We start from the raw sequence: 20,420 nt of genomic DNA, 5'->3' as shown, positions 1-20,420 counted from the left end.
CAGATGGGAGGTGATACCTCATTGTGGTTTTGATTTTCATCTCTCTAATAATTAGTGATGTTGAGCATTTTTTCATGTGCCATTGGCCATCTGTATGTCTTCTTTGGAGAGATGTCTATTTAGGTCTTCTACCTGTTTTTTACTTGGATAGTTTGTCTATTGAGTTGAATGAGCTGTTTGTATATTTTGGATATTGACCCCCCTGTCTGTCACATCATTTGCAATTGATTTTTTCCCATTCTATAGGTTGTCTTTGTTTTGTTGATAGTTTCCTTTGCTGTGCAAAGGCTTTTAAGTTTCATTAGGTCCCATTTGTTTATTTTTGTTTTTATTTCTTTTGCCTTGGGACGCTGATGTAAGAAAATATTGCTATGGTTTATGTCAAAGAATATTTTGCCCATGTTCTCTTCTAGAAGTTTAATGGTGTCATGTCTTATATTTAAGTCTTTAAGCCACTTTGAGTTTATTTTTGTGTATGGTGTGAGGGAGTGTTCTAACTTCATTGATTTACATGTGGCTGTCCAGCTTTCCCAACACCACTTGCTGAAGAGACTGTCTTTTCTCCATTGTATATTTTTGCCTCCTTTGTCATAGACTGATTGACCTTAGGTGTGTGGGTTTATTTTGGGACTTTCTATTCTGTTCCATTGAACTGTATGTCTGTTTTTGTGCCAATAACAAGCTGTTTTGATTATGCAACTTTGTAGTATTAAGTGTGGAAGAGTTATGCCTCCAGCTTTGTTCTTTTTCCCCCAGGATTGCTTTGGCAATTCTGGGTCTTTTGTTCCATATAAATTTTAGGATTATTTGTTCTAGTTCTGTGAAAAAATGTCATAGGCATTTTGATAGAGATTATGTTAAATCTGTAGATTGCTTTGGGAAGTCTTGCCATTTTAACAACGTTGATTTTCTAATCCATAAGCATGGGATATCTTTCCATTTCTTTGAATCACCTTCAATTTCCTTATCATGTTTTTATAGTTTTCAGCATATAGATCTTTCACCTCCTTGATTAACTTTCTTCCTAGGTATTTTATTTTATTGATGCTTTTTTTTTTTTTTTGGCTGCATTGGGTCTTCCATTGCTGTGCGTGGGATTTCTCTAGTTGCAGTGAGCAGGGACTACTCTTCGTTGCGGTGCGAGGGCTTCTTATTGCAGTGGCTTCTCTTGTTGCAGAGCATAGGCTCTAGGCGCGCAGGCTTCAGTAGCTGTGGCACACAGGTTTCAGTAGTTATGGCTTGCAGGCTCTAGAGGGCAGGCTCAGCAGTTGTGGCTCACGGGCTTAGTTGCTCCATGGCATGTGGGATCGTCCTAGACCAGGGTTCGAACCCATGTCCCCTGCATTAGCAGGCAGACTGTTAACCACTGCACTACCAGGGAAGCCCTTTGATGCAATTTTAAGTGGGGTTGGTTTTTTTGCTTTCTCCTTCTGATATTTCATTGTTAGTGTAAAGAAATGCCACAGATTTCTGTATATTATTATTGTAGCCTGCTACCTTGCTCAATTAATTTATTAGTTGTAATAGTTTTTGTGGGGAGAATTTAGGGTTCTCTCTATAGAGTATCATGTCATCTGCAAAGAGTGACAGTTTTACCTCTTCCCTTCCAATCTGGATACCTTTTATTTCTTTTTCTTGTCTGATTGCTGTGGCTAGGACTTCCAATACTATGTTGAATAGAATTCATAAGAGTGGGCATCCTTGTCTAGCTCCTGATTTTAAAGGAAAGGCTTTCAGCTTTTTGCTGTTGAGTATTATGTTGCCTGTGGGTTTGTCATAAATGGCTTTTAATGTGTTGAGATATGTTCCCTTATACCCACTTTGGTAAGAGTTTTTGTTTGTTTTTTGTAAAGACCCAAACTACCTCATGGCTTTTGGAGGAAGGGTTTTATTATTTATTTATTTATTTATTTGGCTGCATTGAGTCTTCATTGTTGCGTGCAGGCTTTCTCTAATTGCAGCGAGTGGGGGCTAATATTTGTTGTGGTGCATGGGCTTCTCATTGCAGTGCCTTCTCTTGTTGTGGAGCACAGGCTCTAGATACACAGGCTTCAGTAGTTGTGGCATGTGGGCTCAGTAGTTGTGGTGCATGGGCTTAGTTGCTCTGTGGCATCTTCCTGGACCAGGGATCGAACCTGGTGTCCCCTGCATTGGCAGGTGAATTCTTAACAACTGCGCCACCAGGGAAGTCCCTTGGTAAAAGTTTTTATCATGAATGGATGTTGAATTTCGTCACCTTTTTTGTCTATGGAGATGATCTAGTGGTTTTTGTCTTTCCTTTTGTTAATGTGGCGTATCATACTAATTGATTTGTGTTATGTTGAACCATCCTTGAGACCCTAGAATGAATCCAACTTGATCATGGTGTATGATCCTTTTTGTGTATCATTGGATTCAGTTGGCTAACATTTTTTGGAAAACTTTTGCATCTATATTCATCAGAGATATTGGCTTGTAATTTCCTTTTTTGTAGTGTCTTTGTATGGTTTTGTTATCAGGGTGGTTGTGGCTTCATAGAATGAATTTGGGAGTGTTCCCTCCTCTTCAGTCTTTTGGAATAGTTTGAGAAGGTCAGGTATCAATTCTTTTTATGTTTGGTAGAATTCCCCAGTGAAGCCATCCAGTCCTGGACTTTGTTTTCAGGGAATTTTTGTTTTTTTACAGATTCTATTTCACTTCTAGTGTTTCTTCTTGACTCAATTTTGGCAGGCTGTATGTTTCTAGAAATTTGTCCATTTTTTCTAGGTTGCCCAATTTGTTGGCATATAATTGTTCATAGTACTCTCTTATGATTTTTTGTATTTCTGTGGTATTGGTTGTTATTTCTTCTCTTTCATTTCTTATTTTGTTTATTTGGGTCCTCTCTCTTATTCTCTTTACTTCTTTTAGAATTCAATATCAAGAAACAGTCTTTTTAGACCAACTGACAATGTGTTCATTTGTCAGATATAAGAATTATATACCCAGTGTTTCCTTGCCTTGAATACAAGAAAGTTCAAACTAAAATTTATGCCTGATTATGGGAATTATGTTAACTAAAATTTTAAAATTATGACTCTTCTATTTCTCCTTCCATTTTTAACTTTTATATCTTAATCAGTTCTACTATATAACTTTTACTGAAAGCTACTTTAAATCCTTTCTGAAAGTAAGAAAGTTATACATTTCTTAAAAATGTTGGAACTTTGTTAGTACTTCAAAGAAAAGGGCCCCATACTATTCACTTTTGTGTCCCTGGGCACTTTAAAATTTATCCTTAAATTTTGCTTGCAGCATAGTACACAACAGAGATTGAACTATGAATGGCTCATATTATCATTTGAAGAATTGCTACACAATGGGAATGGAATTCATTAATTCCATAATTATTTACTGAGCACCTACCATGTGCCAGACACCATTTTGAAGCCAATGATACGGTGATGAACAAGATGAGGGTCCTGGGACTCATATTTTAGTAGGAGAGGACAAATAATAAACACATAAGCAAATAAGCTACTTTCAGAGAGTAATAAAGGTCTTGAAGAAATTACCTGAGAACCTGGTGGAAGTTGGAAAGGATACCTCAAGATAATGTGTATTTTCATACTACCATACATGTAAAGATCTGAATTGTCAATTTGAAAGGGATACTGCCTGTATCACCAGTTCAATCTTTGGGGGCACTTTTTTTTAAACAATGCTAAGGAGTCTCATTTAAGGATTTAGAAGTAGAAGATGTTGAACATTGTATCATTAGAGCATCAAAATAACACAAGCAATTATGTTATTTAAGCTCATTATACAAACAACAGAACAGTCTGTTGACTTTCACTAAGGTAGTCTTCTATTTTTATCTCTTAAGTTTCCTCTGCATTTTCCTAGGTTCTCTTCACTGTAACCTTTCTTCCAAAAGATGAGTGGATCATAAGCTGAAAGATAAACATGTAACACCGGCTAGGATAAGTACTTAAGTTTTAGTTTCCCTGATGTGAATTAGATAGGTATAATATCATTGAGGCCATTGTTTTCTCTTTTTCATGCAATTGCAGCATCCTCTGGTGGGCATTATTTTATTTAATAGCTTTTGAGAAAAGCTTTTACAGCTTTTGAGAAACAGCTTTTACGACATTTAGCACAGAAATAAAATATTATAGTGCTTCATTATTTTCACTAAGTTACCAACTTCACAAAGTATTATGTTAGTGCTTAGCATCAAATTTAAACAAGCATCTGAGAGATATACAATTACATAAGTACAAATAATAATGACACTACTACAGATAAATGGTAATACATTATTCTGGAAAATCTTCAGTTGAATTTTGAGGGGAAAACAAAAATTTATCATGAGATTTAAATTCTCTAATTGTGCCCTATCCTTTTACATATTTTGACTTCTATCCCATGGTACATTTATTAGCTACTCAGAAAAACTAAAAAGCACAACTGAAAAAGGTAAAATAAGTTACTTAATATAATTTTTTATCCAATGGGACAAAAATTTGTTTCTAATGAGTAATACAAAATCAATGAAATAAAACAGCATAATTTATAAAACAAATAGCAAAGATTCTTAGTTTTTATAGAATGATTTACAACTCAATCTCATAAATAGGTACTGATAATCTACAATAGAACATATAAGAAAAGTTGGAGATTAGTGCTTTTTCATTTCTGTAATCTATTTCCTTCTAGTTATAGATGTTGCTGCTTTCCAAGGAGAACCTGTAATAAGGAAAATGGTCTCAAGAGAACAAAGACAAAGTCGTGATAGTGGGATTAGTTGGAAACCCATCCCAGAGCCCTGAGATTCCAATATCAGAGATAGGGATAGAATGCCAGGAGAGTAAATTATGTGTGGCTAACACATCATAAATGCTTATTATAACAAATAACTGAAGAGAAGGTGGGACTTAAGTCAGAACTTAATGGATGCATAAGCTAAGAGTAAGTATAAAAGAAAGAGAGACTCAAATGCTTATGAATCAAGAGGGGTACTCTAGAGTTGCCAAATTCTAACCAGAGGTGCAATTACAGCTGCTGTCTGGGCACAGAGAACAAAACCACGAGTATAAGATAAGTAGTTAGCCAGCCTAGAAGAGTCACTAGGGCATTTTTATTTCTTTAATTGAAGTATAGTTGCCATAGAATATCATGTTAGTCTCACGTATACAACAGAGTGAGTCAACAATTATACAGTATGAATTTATCATCACAATAACTCTAGTATGCATCTGTCACCATACAAAGTTATTGCAATATTATTGACTATATTCCCTATGCTGTACATTACATCTCTGTGACTTATTTTATAACTAGAAGTTTGTACCTTTTTTTTTTTGCGGTACGCGGACCTCTCACTGTTGTGGCCTCTCCCGTTGCGGAGCACAGACTCCGGACGCACAGGCTCAGCGGCCATGGCTCATGGGCCTAGCCGCTCCGCAGCATGTGGGATCTTCCCGGACCGGGGCACGAACTCGTGTCCCCTGCATTGGCAGGCAGACTCTCAACCACTGCGCCACCAGGGAAGCCCAGAAGTTTGTACCTCTTAATCCCCTTCACCTATTTCACCCAATCACCTCCCCCCAATCCCCTCTGGGGACCACCAATTTGTTCTCTGTATTTATGTCTGTTTCTGTCTTGTTTTGTGTGTTCATTTCTTTTCTTTTTCAGATTCCACATATAAGTGAAATCATATGGTATTTGTCTTTCTATCTGACTTATATATATCACTTAGCATAATACCCTCTAGATCCATCCATGTTGTTGCAAATGACAAGATTTCACTCTTTTTTATGGTTGAGTAATATTCCACTTTATGTATATACATTCCACTTTATATATATATATATATTATATATAATACATATAATGTATTATACACACACACACACACACACCACATCTTATCCATTCATTTATTAATGGGCTCTTAGGTTGCTTCCATATCTTGGTTATTATAAATAATGCTGCAATGAATATAGGGGTACATATATTTTTTGAACTGGGTTTTCATTTTCTTAACCAGGGCATTCTTATGTTACTTTTAAGATCTCTAGAATGGCTGCTAGTGTTTGGCATTTTCAAGTTTATAAATCTCTGCTATCCTAAGCTGACACTTTATCTAAGATTGGTGCTCTGATTGCCACCTAAAATGTGACTGTTTACTTTCCTGAAGTTTCTATTCTAAACTGTTACTGAACTGACTGAACTCCACTTTCATAACTCCATGAAATTTTATCACTGAAAGTACTACTACTTTTTTCCCCCATTCCTTTCTAATCCTGATAAGAAACTCTGAAATAAAATAAGCATATATGTTAAGCTCATTATACATTATGAAATGATCAAATATATGACTATAAATTAATTTAACCTCCTCAAAACTGCAAAAGAATAAAAAGGAAAAAGTAAAGTAGACTAATCTTTTCTACAACAGAAACTTCCAAGCCTTAGAGAATCAGGTCAATACAATCAGCAAATCTTATTGCAAGCAACCTTATAGATATAACTGTTTATATTAAATATGTTTTATATAATTCCATTCATGAAAGTACGTATGTGAAAGATTTCCTTATAGTCACTGTTGTAATATAGTTTTTATAAAGACTATTTTAACTCAGTTTTGCAGCCCTGGCTAGAGGCTGGTCAGTTCCCTTTCTTGAGGAGCCAATGAAATTCATACCCCCAACAACCTCCGTTACAGAGCTCTCACACTTCAAATCACTGTACACTCACCCTAACTGCTCCAGGGCCAGGTAACAGACAACCAAGAACAGCTCCTATGTTCCAAAGCCTATGAAATTATTCAAACCAGCCCACCTTAAGCCTCTTTACCCTGTCTCACCCTATTCCTTCTCACAGAAATCAAAACAGAGGCACTTGCCTACTGTCCCCGACTCTCCCTCTGCCTTGTGTTCTACCCTGGTATTTCCCCTGAGTGGGCCTGTGTGGCATACTGCTTCTTTCTAGGGAGCTGTGAGTATAATAAACTGTAAAAGTCTTTCTGGTTTCTCTCTTTTGATCTGAATCTGGCCTCACATACCTCATTCAAGGTAATATGGATAAAACAAGTGTCAATAGGGAATTCCCTGGCAGTCCAGTGGTTAGGACTTAGCGCTTTCACTGCTGGGCCTGGGTTCAACCCCTGGTCAGGGAACTAAGATTCCACAAGCCGGCTGCACGGTGTGGCCAAACAAACAAAAAACAAGTGTCAGTAATAGTTGTCAATAGGGTCTATAGCTCTATCATAGACAACTATGTCCTGTTACTTGGGAGCTGCCACAAATCAGCGAAAGTGACTGTATGTTACCCCAGTAACTACTGTTTTATTTTAGCACAGTTCCAGTGATGCATGTATTAACCTAATAATGCTGAACCTGAAACTTTACCATTTGATCTTTTATTATCAAAAATTCTATTCTTAAGGTTGATTTTTAAAATGACAATATTAATAAACATAGAAAAATCTTTCAAACAATTTAAACTATCTTTTGAAGAAATTGTTACAAAGAAATAACCATGTTGGATAAGCAAGGCAACAAGGTAGAAGGACTAACCGAAATCTAACATAAAAGTAAGCACAAATGAAGAAAAACTTCCTACCATCCCTTGCACTGGAACAAAATCTTTTGGTATTGAGAGATGACTGTATAGACATTACGCAGAAATTGACCTATATGCAAGAAAACTTGAAACATTGCATACATCAAGCCAGGAAATGTTAAACTAAACAATTTAATAAATTGAACAGCCAGCATAGTTATAATACTTGATCTTTTTTTTTTTCCAGTTATCCTATGATCCCCATCAGGAGATGTAATAGCTAATGAGCTGGGCTGCTAGAACTGAAGTTACTTTTTAAATATGCTATTTTCACAAGTATACTATTACGTGTACTAGAAGTAAATCTAGGTGTAGAATAACAAAAACAGTCTGGGAAATACTAAGTAGGGTTGGTCACACACTCACTTAATGTATTTCACTTTGCTTTGTTGATGTTCTTCATCTCATCCCCAAAAAAGATCTCTAAAATAATTACAACTTGAAAGGGAAGAGACTTTAGCCATTATCTTTTTAGTGTTCCTGTTAATAATATTCCAGTGCCATTCTACCTTATCTAGATGTAAAGTAAATCAAAGATTGACAGAAAGTTGTGGTTTACTTCCTACTCAGAGTTGTAAGTGTCTACAACCAGACTAAGTTTTCATCATAAAATAGTTTTATGTCCATCAACAGAGGAATGGATAAAGAAGATGTGGTACATATATACAATGGAATATTAGCCATAAAAAAGGAGCAAAATAGTGCCATTTGCAGAGACCTGGATAGACCTAGAGACTGTCATACAGAGTGAAGTAAGTCAGAAAGAGAAAAACAAATATCATATAATGTTGCTTATATGTGGAATCTAGAAAAATGGTACAGATGAACTTATTTGCAAAGCAGAATAGAGACACAGATGTAGAGAAGAAACTTATGGACACCAAGCGGGGCAGGGTGGTGGAATGAATTGGGATACTGGGATTTACATATATACACTACTATGTATAAAATAGATAACTAATGAGAACCTACTGTATAGCACAGGGAACTCTATTCAGTGCTCTGTGGTGACTTAAATGGGAAGGAAATCTAAAAAAAGGGGGATATATGTATATATATAACTGATGCACTTTGCTGTACAGCAGAAACTAAACAAAATTGTAAAGGAACTATACTCCAATAAAAATTAATTTTTAAAATAAATAGTTTTAGAGAAAACAAGAAAAAGCTTCTGCTTGCCGCACATACTTCTTTTTTCCCCTCCCTTCACCAGTTTTTTAGGCACAGATAATTTTTTTCATTGACTTTGATCTATACTCCAAAGCCCCCAGCCTCATTCATTACATTCTGACTGTTAGTTTTTGTCACCTTATTAATCTCTTTCATTTTTGAAGTTTTCCAGATATAGAAATTAAATGCTGTTTCTTAAACATTATAAACTAAAGCCAATATTAAAAAAAATAGATGTCTACCTTATCTGAGGAAAGATAGAAATTATAGATAGCAAAAATTCTTAGTAACACTAAATTTTTAAAATTGTGTTAATTTGAAGGACTTAAAATTCAGTCAAAATGTTAAATCTCCCAGTTTTCTAGTTTTTTATACTTTAGTTATAAATTCCACTAAAATTCTTAGTTGTCCTGCCCAGATCTGGGTGGGTTAAAAATAACGACCAATAATGTCCACAGATCATCAACTAAAAACTGCTAAAGATAATTAAATGGTTTAAGAAGTTTCTTACTTCTTGTACTACATCACAAAACTGCTATTTCATAAATTTCATCATGACTCTCACAGCTTACACAATGTATAATTGTGAATGACTTTCATCTTATTAAATATACTTTTACTCATCTTCTTCTAACTGATTAGAAGATTAGATTACATTCTGATTACATTCCTACCTTGAAGTTAAAATAAAGGACTTTATTGGCTGGGGGGTGATGCCAACAAAATGGTGAAATAAGAGTTTTCTACCATCTTCCCCTCAAAGAACACCAATTTTGACAACCACCCATGGATGAGAATGCCTTTGTGGAAGTCTGGAAGTCCAGTTGAGAAGTTCCAGCACGTCGTTGGAGGGAAAAAAAAAAATCTGAGATTGGATGCATTGAAGAAGGTAAAAGGAACAGTTTTACTTTATCCCCAAGGCGGCACAGTTCAGTGCCAAGAGAGATCTTCTTAGTCCATGATTTCTCCCATGGGAAAAAGTGAGAGCATATGAGTAAGCACCCAGATTTCCCTAATTGTTCAGGATGCTGCCAAAGAGGCCCATTTCTCCCTTGAATACTGTCATGAACGGTACAATAGAGGGTCAGAGAGGGGCTGAAAGAATGGCACCCAGGGCTCAGAATACACCATAACAAAGGGACACAGATCCTACTAACCACTTCATGAACTCCATCAGGAAACCCACACACAATCCACTGGTGATGCCATTTCTGAGGATACAACAGCTGGCCCGTGGACAGCCCAAACACTCTGCAGGCCTCATCCACACCCTGACACCCCAAAGCCGGTTCCCTGTGCATGCCCTCAGAAGTGAGAACAGGTCTTTGCAGATGGCTAGTGAGCACATGCAGAATGCTGGCCTGACTCTGGAGGATTGAAAGAAAGCACACAAACAAGCATTCAACATTGCCCTAAGGAAAGAAAATGGAAAGTTGTCAGTACCCGACCTGACTTTTCAGGAAAAAGAAAATACACACAGACTTAAGAATTCCCCACTAGAAGGGAAAAAGAAGTGTGGAACATAGAGAAGGACTGAGAAAGCCTCAGAATCCCTAATAGGTCAGACAGAAGGTATTTATCTCTTGAGCCCAGTCAGTTAAGACTAGAAGACACAATTGTTTCTTCAAATGTTAAGACAGCAACACAAAACTTCCAGGAATAAGAAAAAATGAAGAAAACGTGACACCATCAAAAGAATGCAATAATTTCTAGTAACCAACCCAAAGAAATGGAGCTATGCAATTTGCATGAGAAAGGATCCAAAATTCTAACACCCACTTACACCAATGGACAGATCATACAGACAGAAAATAAATAAGGAAATAAAGCTTTAAATGACACAACAGATAAGATATTTTCATTGATATTTATAGGACATTCCATCCGAAAGTGGCAGAATACACTTTCTTCTCAAGTGCACGTGGAATATTCTCCAGGATACATCACATCTTGAGTCACAAATCAAGCCTTGGAAAATTTAAGAAAATTAAAATTGTATCAAGCATCTTTTCTGACCACAATGCCATGAGATTAAAAATCAAACGCAGGAAACAAACTGTAAAAACACAAACACATGGAGGCTAAGCAGTGCACTACTAAATAACCAAGAGATCACTGAAAAAATCAAAAAGGAACTCAGAAAATACACAGAAACAAATGACAATGAAAACACGATGACCCAAAACCTATGGGATGCAACAAAAGCAGTTGCGAGAGGGAAGTTTATAGCAATTCAATCTCACCTCAAGAAACAAGAAAAATCTCAAATAAACAATCTAAACTTACACCTAAAGCAACAAGAGAAAGAAGAACTAAGAAAACCCAAAGTCAGTAGAAGGAAAGAAATCATAAAGATCAGATAAGAAATAAATGAAATAGAAATGAAGAAAACAATAGTGAAGATCAATAAAATTAAAAGTTATTTCTTCAAGAAAATAAACAAAATTGAAAAAAGTTTAGCCAGACTCATCAAGAAAAAAAGGGAGGGACACAAATCAATAAAATTAGAAAAGCAAAAGGAGAAATCACAACTGACACCACAGAAATACAAAGGATTATAAGAGACTACCACAAACAACCATATGCCAATAAAATGGACACCCTGGAAAAAATGGACAAGTTCTTGGAATGGTACAATTTTCCAAAACTGAACAGGAAGAATTAGAAAACATAAACAGAGCAATCACAAGTAATGAAATTGAAACTGTAATTTAAAATCTTCCAACAAATAAATGTCCAGGACCAGATGGCTTCACAGGTGAATTCTATCAAACATTTACAGAAGAGCTAACACCCATCCTTCTCAGGCTCTTCCAAAAAACTGCAGAGGGAGGAACACTCCCAAATTCATTCTATGAGGCCACCATCATCCTGATACCAAAATCAAAGATATTAAAAAAAAAAGAAAATTATAGATCAATATCACTGATGAACATAGATGCAAAAATCCTCAACAAATTACTAGCAAACAGAATCCAACAACACATTCAAAGGATCATACACCATGCTCAAGTGGGATTTATCCCAGGGGTGCAAGCGTTCTTCAATATATGCAAATCAATCAATGTGATACACCACTTAACAAATTAAAGAATAAAAACTATATCATCATCTCAATAGATGCAGAAAAAGCTTTTGAAAAATTCAACACCCATTTATGATAAAAACTCTCCAGAAAATGGGCCTAGAGGGAACCTACATCAACGTAATAAAGGCTGTATATGACAAACTCACAGCAAACATCATTCTCAATGGTGAAGAACTGAAAGCATTTCCTCTAAGATCAGGAACAAGACAAGGATGTCCACTCTCACCACTCTTACGCAACATAGTTTTGGAAGTTTTAGCCACGGCAATCAGAGAAGAAAAGAAATAAAAGGACTACAAATTGGAAAAGAAGAAGTAAAACTGTCACTGTTTGCAGATGACAATGATACTATACATAGAAAATCCTAAAGATGCCACCAGAAAAGTGCTAGAACTAATCAATGAATTTGGTGAGGTTGCAAGATACAAAATTAATGCACAGAAATTTCTTGCATTCCTATACACTAACAATGAAAGATCACAAGGAGAATTTAAGGAAGCAATCCTATTTACCACTGCAACAAAAAGAATAAAATACCTAGGAATAAACCTACTTAAGGAGTCAAAAGACCTGTATGCAGAAAATGATAAAACACTGATGAAAAAAATCAAAGAGGACAGAATCAGATGGAGAAATATACCATGTTCTTCGATTGGAAGAATCAATATTGTGAAAATGACTACCCAAAGCAATCTACAGATTCAGTGCAATCACTATCAAATTATCAATGGTGATCTTCACAGAATTAGGACAAAAAATATTACAATTTGTATGGAAACACAAAAGACCCTGAAGAGCCAAAGCAATTTTGAGAAAGAAAAACGGAGCTGGAGGAATCAGACTCCCTGACTTCAGACTGTACTACAAAGCTTTAGTAATCAAGACAGTATAGTACTGGCACAAAAACAGAAATATAGATCAATAGTACAGGATAGAAACCACAGAGGTAAACCCACACACCTATGGTCACCTAATCTATGACAAAGGAGACAAGAATATACAATGGTGAAATGACAGCCTCTTCAATAAGTGGTGCTGGGAAAACAGGATGGCTACATGTAAAAAAATGAAATTAGAACACTCCCTAACACCATACAAAAAAATAAACTCAAAATGGATTAAATACCTAAATGTAAGACCAACCAGACACTATAAAACTCTTAGAGGAAAACACAGGGAGAACACTCTTTGACATAAATTGCAACAATATTTTTTTGGATCTGTCTCCTAGAGTAATGGAAATAAAAACAAAAATACAAATGGGACCTCATTAAACTTAAAAGCTTTTGCACAGCAAAGAAAACTGTAAACATAATGAAAAGACAACCCACAGAATGGGAGAAAATATTTGCAAACAAAGCAATGGACAAAGGATTAATCTCCAAAATATACAAACAGCTCATGTAGCTCAATATCAAAAAAACAAACAACCCAATCAAAAAATGGGCAGAAGACCTAAACAGACATTTCTCCAGAGAAGACATACAGATGGCCAAGAGGCACATAGAAAGATGCTCAACATCACTAATTATTAGAGAAATGCAAATCAAAACTACAATGAGGTATCACCTCACACCAGTCAGAATGGCCACCATCAAAAAATCTACAAACAATAAATGCTGGAGAGGGTGTGGAGAAAAGGGAACCCTCTTGCACTGTTGGTGGGAATGTAAACTGATACAGCTATTATGGAGAACAGTATGGAGCTTTCTTAAAAAACTAAAAATAGAACTACCACATGACCCAGCAATCCCACTACTGGGCATATATCCTGAGAAAACCATAATTCAAAAAGTTACATGTACCCCAATGTTCATTGCAGCACTATTTACAATAGCAGGGCATGGAAGCAGCCTAAATGTCCATTGACAGATGAATGGATAAAGAAGATGTGGCACATATATAATATGGAATATTACTCAGCCATAAAAAGGAATGAAATTGAGTTATTTGTAGTGAGGTGGATGGACTGTCATACAGTGTGAAGTAAGTCAGAAAAAGAAAAACAAATACTGTATGCTAATGCATATATATGGAATCTAAAAAAAAAAGAAAGAAAAAAAATGGTACTGATGAACCTAGTGGCAGGGCAGGAATAAAGATGCAGATATAAAGAACAGACGTGAGGACACGCAGTCTGTGTGTGGGGGAGGGGGAAGCTGGAACCAAGTGAGAGATTAGCATTGACATATATACACTAACAAATGTAAAATAGATAGCTAGTAGGAAGATGCTGCATAGCACAGGGGGATCAGCTCAATGCTTTGTGACGACCTAGAAGGGTGGGATAGGAAGGATGGGAGGGAGGCTCAAAGGGAGGGGATATGGGGATATATGTATACATATAGCTGATTCAGTTTGTTGTACAGCATAAACTAACACAACATTGTAAAGCAATTATACTCTAAAAAAGATGTAATAAAAAAGATGTGGTACATATATACAGTGGAATATTACCCAGCCATAACAAGGAACAAAATTGGGTCATTTGTAGAGATGTGGATGGACCTATAGTCTGTCATACAGAGTGAAGTAAGCCAGAAGGAGAAAAACAAATATTGTATTATAACACATATATGTGGAATCTAGAGAAATGGTACAGATGAACCTATTTGCAGGGCAGAAATCCAGATGCAGACGTAGAGAACGGACATGTCAACACTAGGGGGGAAGGGGAGGGTGGGATGAATTGGAAGATTAGGGTGGAAATATATACACTACCATGCATAAAATAGACAGCTAGTGGGAACATGCTATAAAGCACAGGCAGCTCAGCTCCATGCTCTGTGACAACCTAGACAGGTGGGATGTGGGTCATGGGAGGGAGATCCAAAAGGTGGGGATATTGGTATATATATAGCTGATTTACTTCATTGTACAGCAGAAACTAACAGAATATTGTAAAGCAATTATACTTCAATAATAATAATAAAAAAACTAGAAGAGGCAATTGTTTCTTAAAATGCAAAAACAGCAACACAAAACTTCAAGGAACATGAAAGAATAAAGAAAACATGACACCATCAGAAGAACACAATAATTTCTAGTAACCACCCCAAAGAAATGGAGCTATGCGATTTGCATTATAAAGAATTCAAAATGTTGTTTTAAGGAAGTTCAATGAGTTACAAAAAACACAGAAAGACAATTCAATGAAACCAGGAAAACAATACATAAACAAAATGGGAAGTTTAACAGAGAGATAGAAATCATAAAACAAATCCAAGAACTCTGGAGTTGAAGAACACAATGAGTGAAATGCAAAATGCACTAGAGAACATTAAGGGCATACTTGATCAAGCAGAAGAAAGAATATATGAAGTAGAATACAGGTCATTTGAAATTATCCAGTCAGAAAAGAACAAAGAAAAAAATGAAAAGGAGTGAAGGTAGCCTACATGAACTTGAGATACCATTAAGAGAAACAATCCATGAATTAGTGGATTCTCAGAAAGAGAAGATAGGGAAAAAGGGGTAGGAAACTTATTTAAAGAAATAATGGATGAGAGCTTCCCATATCTGGGGAGAGACTCAGATATCCAAGTTCATGAAGCTTATAGGTCCCAAACTGAAATCAACTCAACTCAAAAATATTTTCTCCAAGTCACATTATAATTAAACTGTCTGCAATCAAAAATAGGTGAGAGAATTTTAGAAGCAGCAAGAGAAAAAATTTCTCACCTACAAGGGCCCATAAAGCTATCAGTGAATTTCCCAGCAGAAACTTTGCAAGCTAGGAGAGAGTGGGATGATATATTCAAAGTACTGAAAGAAAAAACTACCTACCAAGAATAATTTACTTGACAAAATTGTATTTCAGAAATAAAGAACAAATAAAAACTTTATCAGACAAACAAAAGCTGAGGGAATTCATCACCACTAGACCTGACTTACAAGTAATGCTGAAAGGAGTTCAAGCTGAAATGAAAGGACACTATAGAATAACATGAAAACATATGAATATATAAAACACAATGGTAAATGTAAGTATATAGTCACAATCAGAATATTCCAATACTGTAATATAGTGGTGTGTTAATCATTCAACTCTAGCATAAACGTTAAAACAAAAGTACTAAAAATAATTAATAATGCTTAATGAAAACACAATATAAAAAGACATAAGTTGTGACAACAAGAACATAAAATGTGGGAGGGGGAGAAAAAGTGTAGAGTTGTTGTACACAACTGAAGTTAAGTTCATATCAACTTAAAATAAATTGTTATATCTTTAACATGTTTTATGTAAGTCACATGGTAACCACAAAGGAAAAACCTACAGTAGTAGCAAGAGAAGAAGAAAGGAACAAGGGAACTAAAAAATAGCCAGAAAACAATAAGATGACATTTGTAAATCCATACCAGTCAGTAATTACTTTAAAGTAAATGGATTAATTTCCCCATTCAAAAGGCAAAGCATGACTCAATGGATTAAAAAAAAAAAGATCCAATTATATGCTACCTAAAAGAAACACTTCAGGACTTCCCTGGCAGTCCAGTGGTTGGGACTCCGCACTTCCAGTGGAGGGGGCACAGGTTTGATCCCTGGTCAGGGAACTAGGATCCTGCATGCCACATGGTGCAGCCAAAAAGAAAAAATAATAAGGAAAAAGAAACACTTCAGCTTCAATGACATTCATCAAAGTGAAGGGATAGAAAAATATATTCCAAGCAAATGGAAACCAAAAGAGATAACCCTTGCTCTCTTTTGCAAGCTACACTTACATCAGACAAAATAAACTTTAAGTCAAAAACTGTAACAAGAGACAAAATAAGTCATTATATAATGATACAATGATCAGTTCATCAAGAGGATATAACAATTGTATACATGCATGCACTCAACATGGCAGCACCTAAATATATTAAGCAAATACTAAGGGAGAAATAACAATACAGTAATAGTTAAGGGACATCAAAACCCCATTTCCAACAATGGATAGATCATCCAAACTAAAAAATAATTTCAAAAACGTGGAACATGAACTGTACATTAGACCAAATAAACCTGACAGACATAGAAATAACATTTCGTCCAACTACAGCAAAAGACATATTTTTCCAAATAGCACATGGAACATTCTCCAGGATAAAAAATATATTAGGTCACAAACAGATCTTAATGAATTTAATATTAAAATCATACCAAGTATCTTATCCAACTATAAGAGCATGAAACTAGAAATCAGTAAGAGGAAGAAAACTGGAAAATTCACAAATACATGGAAATTAAACAGCACAAACCTGAACAACAAATGGGCCAAAGAAGAAATAAAAAGGGGAAATAAAAAATATCTTGAAACAAATGAAATGGAAACACAACATATCAAAACTTATGGAATGCAGCAAAAGCAACTCTAAGAGGCAAGTTTATAGTGATAAATGACTACATTAAGAAAAAAAAAGAAAGACCTCAAATAAACAGCCTAAGTTTATAATGAATGGAACTAGAAAAAGAAGGAAAAACTAGAGCCAAAGTTAGCAGAAGGGAGGAGATAACAAAGATCAGAGCAGAAATAAATGAAATAAAGATGAGAAACACAATAGAAAAGACCAAAAAAACTAAGAACTGGATTATTTTAGGATAAATAAAATTAACAAACTTTTAGGTAGACTAAGAAAAAAAAGAGAAAGAGTACTCAAATAAAATCAGAAATGAAAAACAAGACACAGAAATACTAAGGATCATAAGAGACTACTATGAACAATTATACACCAAGAAATTAGATAGACAAGAAGAAATGGATAAGTTCCTAGACACATACAACCTACCAAGACTGAAACATGAAGAAACAGAAAATCTGAACAGACCAAGAATGAGTAAGGAGTTGAATCAGTAATCAAAACTCATTCAACAAAGAAAAGCCCAAGGACCAGATAATTTCCCTAGTGAGTTCCAACAAAGATTTACTGAAGAATTAATGCCAGTCCTTCTCAAACTCAAAAAAACACCCAAAAGAGAAGGAAACACTCCCAAACTCTCTTTATGAGACCAGCATTATTACCCTGATACCAAATCCAGATAAGGACCCTACAAGAAAAGAAAATTACAGGCCAATATATCAGATGAATGATTTTAAAATTCTCAATGAAATACCAGCAAACTGAATTCAGCATGTTAAAAGGATCATAAACCATAATCAAGTGAGATTTACCCCTGGGATGCAAGGATGGCTCAAAATATGCAAGTCAATAAATGTGATACACCACATTAATAGAATGAAAGATAAAAATCATATGCTGGGTGAAGGAGGTCAAAAGGTTAAAAAAAGCAGAATTTCTCTCCTGCCATTTACAACAGCATGGATGGACCTAGAGGGTATTATGCTTAATGAAACAGAGAATGACAAATATTCTATTCTCTAACTTATATAGAGAATCTAAAAAATAAATGAATGAACATAACAAAACAGAAACAGACTTACAGATATAGAGAACAAACTAGTGGTTACCAGCAGAGAGAAAAAAAGAGAGAAGGGGCAAGATAGGAGTAGGAGATTAAGAGAAACAGACTACTATGTATAAAATAGATAAACAACAAGGATATATTATACAGCACAGGGAATTACAGCCATTATTTTATAGTAACATTAAATGGAGTATAATGTATAAAAATATTAAAGCACTAAGCTATACACCTGAAACATATAATATTGTAAATCAACTATACTTCAATAAAGAAAAGAATACTGTCAAAAAAGTAGAATTTCTTATTAATTTTTAGATTGATTACATACTTTGGATACATTGGTTTAAATAAAACATATTACCTGTTTATTTAAGTAATAGAGTTAATTTCACCTAAAAAAAACATATGATCATCTCCATAGATGCAGAAAAAGCATTTGACAAACTCAGTGTCTTTTCATGATAATAACTCTCAACAGATTGGTTATAGACGAAATGAACCTCAACATAATAAAGACTATATATGACTAGCCCACAGCTAACATCTTACTCAGTGGTGTAAGGTTGAAAACTCTTCCTCTAAGACCAGAAACAAGACAAGGGTGCCCACTCTCATCACTCCTATTCAACATAGTACTGGAAGTTGTAGCAAGAGCAATTACGGAAGAAAAAGAAATAAAACACATCCAAATCTGAAAGGAAAAAGTAAAGTAGTCTCTGTGTGAAAATATTATCTTATTTTTTAGAAAGTGCTGAAGATTCCATGCCAAAAAACCCCACAAAAAACCCCGTTAGAAATAACACAAAAATTCAGTAAAGTTTCAGGATACAAAACATTTTGAATTTGATACACTAACAACAAACTTCCTGAAAAAAGAAATAAAGATAATAACCCCATTTACAATAGCATCAAAAACAATAAAATACTTATGAATAAATTTAACCAAGGAGATGAAAGATCTGTACACTGAAAAGTGCAAAACACTGATGAAAGAAACTGGATAAGACATAAATAAATGGAAAGATATTCTGTGTAAATTAGAAAAATTAATGTTAAACTGTTCATACTCCACAAAATTAATGTAATACCTATCAAGATTCCAGAGGAATTTTTTACAGAAATAGAAAAAAAATCCTAAAATTTGTGTGGAACCACAAGGACCCTGAATAATCTAAGTTATCCTGAAAAAGAGGACAAACCTGGAAGCATCACACATCCTGATGTCAAACTATACTACAAAACTATAGTATTAAAAACAGTATGGCAGGATCTGCCCACAGACCTGGCTCCCCCAGGCAGCTGACGCGAACCTGGTCTCCTCAGGACCCACAGGGGCTTTGGCTTCTGGAACACATGGGGCTGAGTCCATGCTGACAGCATAGGGGCTTTGGTACAACACAGGGTCAAGTCCATGCTAATGGGAGCCAAGTCTCCTCAGGAGTTGCTGAGGCTTCAGCTTTGGGACGTTGTGGAGTCCAGTTCACGCTGACGGGAGCCCCACCTCCTCAGGAATTGCTGGAAGGTGGTGTGCCTGATGGAAAAGAATGTCATATAAATGAGGTCATACAGTGTGTAGCACTTCAGACTGGATTCTTTCACTTAGCAATGTAATCCACAGGACCTAAGACATGGTAGCTACTACTATACTCTTCCCATGGTGCCTCGTAATATCATGTGGACGCCTACAAGGGAAATAATTACCACAACTTTGGTTGACCTTGGTCTGGCCATGTGGATGAAAGGCTCTTGGTGCTCCAGCCAGGCGTCAGGGCTGTGCCTCTGAGATGGGAGAGCAAACTTTAGGACACTGGTCCACAAGTACCCCCCAGCTCCACATAATATCAAACGACAAAGATCTACCAGAGATCTCCATCTCAATGCCAAGACCCAGCTTCACTCAACGACCAGCAAGCTACAGTGCTGGACACCCTATGCCAAACAACTAGCAAGACAGGAACACAACTCCACCCATTAGCAGAGAGGCTGCCTAAAATCATAATAAGGCCACAGACCCCCAAAACACACCACCAGAAGTGGACCTGCCCAACAGAAAGATAAGATCCAGCCTCATCCACCAGAACACAGGCACTAGTCCCCTCCACCAGGAAGACTACACAACCCAGTGAACAAACCTTAGCCACTGGGGACAGACACCAAAAACAATGG

The 20,420-nt window shown here is 35.8% G+C and overlaps 1 protein-coding gene across 1 annotated transcript in view; it reads right to left on the bottom strand.

The window, feature by feature from the left end:
- The window catches only part of LOC307184616 (uncharacterized protein C1orf185 homolog), a gene marked incomplete at its 5' end in the record, with an annotated part of 72,168 nt that extends 52,041 nt beyond the window's left edge, over positions 1 to 20,127 (bottom strand). The window contains 2 exons of the mRNA XM_079918232.1: positions 19,537 to 19,572; positions 20,115 to 20,127. Of these exons, the coding sequence (XP_079774358.1) occupies positions 19,537 to 19,572; positions 20,115 to 20,127 (49 nt within the window). The remainder of the gene's footprint in view (positions 1 to 19,536; positions 19,573 to 20,114) is intronic.
- Between the last annotated feature and the right edge of the window lie 293 nt (positions 20,128 to 20,420).

This window comes from Stenella coeruleoalba, assembly GCF_951394435.1.
Source record: "Stenella coeruleoalba genome assembly, chromosome: 1".
Taxonomy (NCBI): Eukaryota; Metazoa; Chordata; class Mammalia; order Artiodactyla; family Delphinidae; genus Stenella; species Stenella coeruleoalba.
This window is presented reverse-complemented; position numbering and strand designations above follow the sequence as displayed.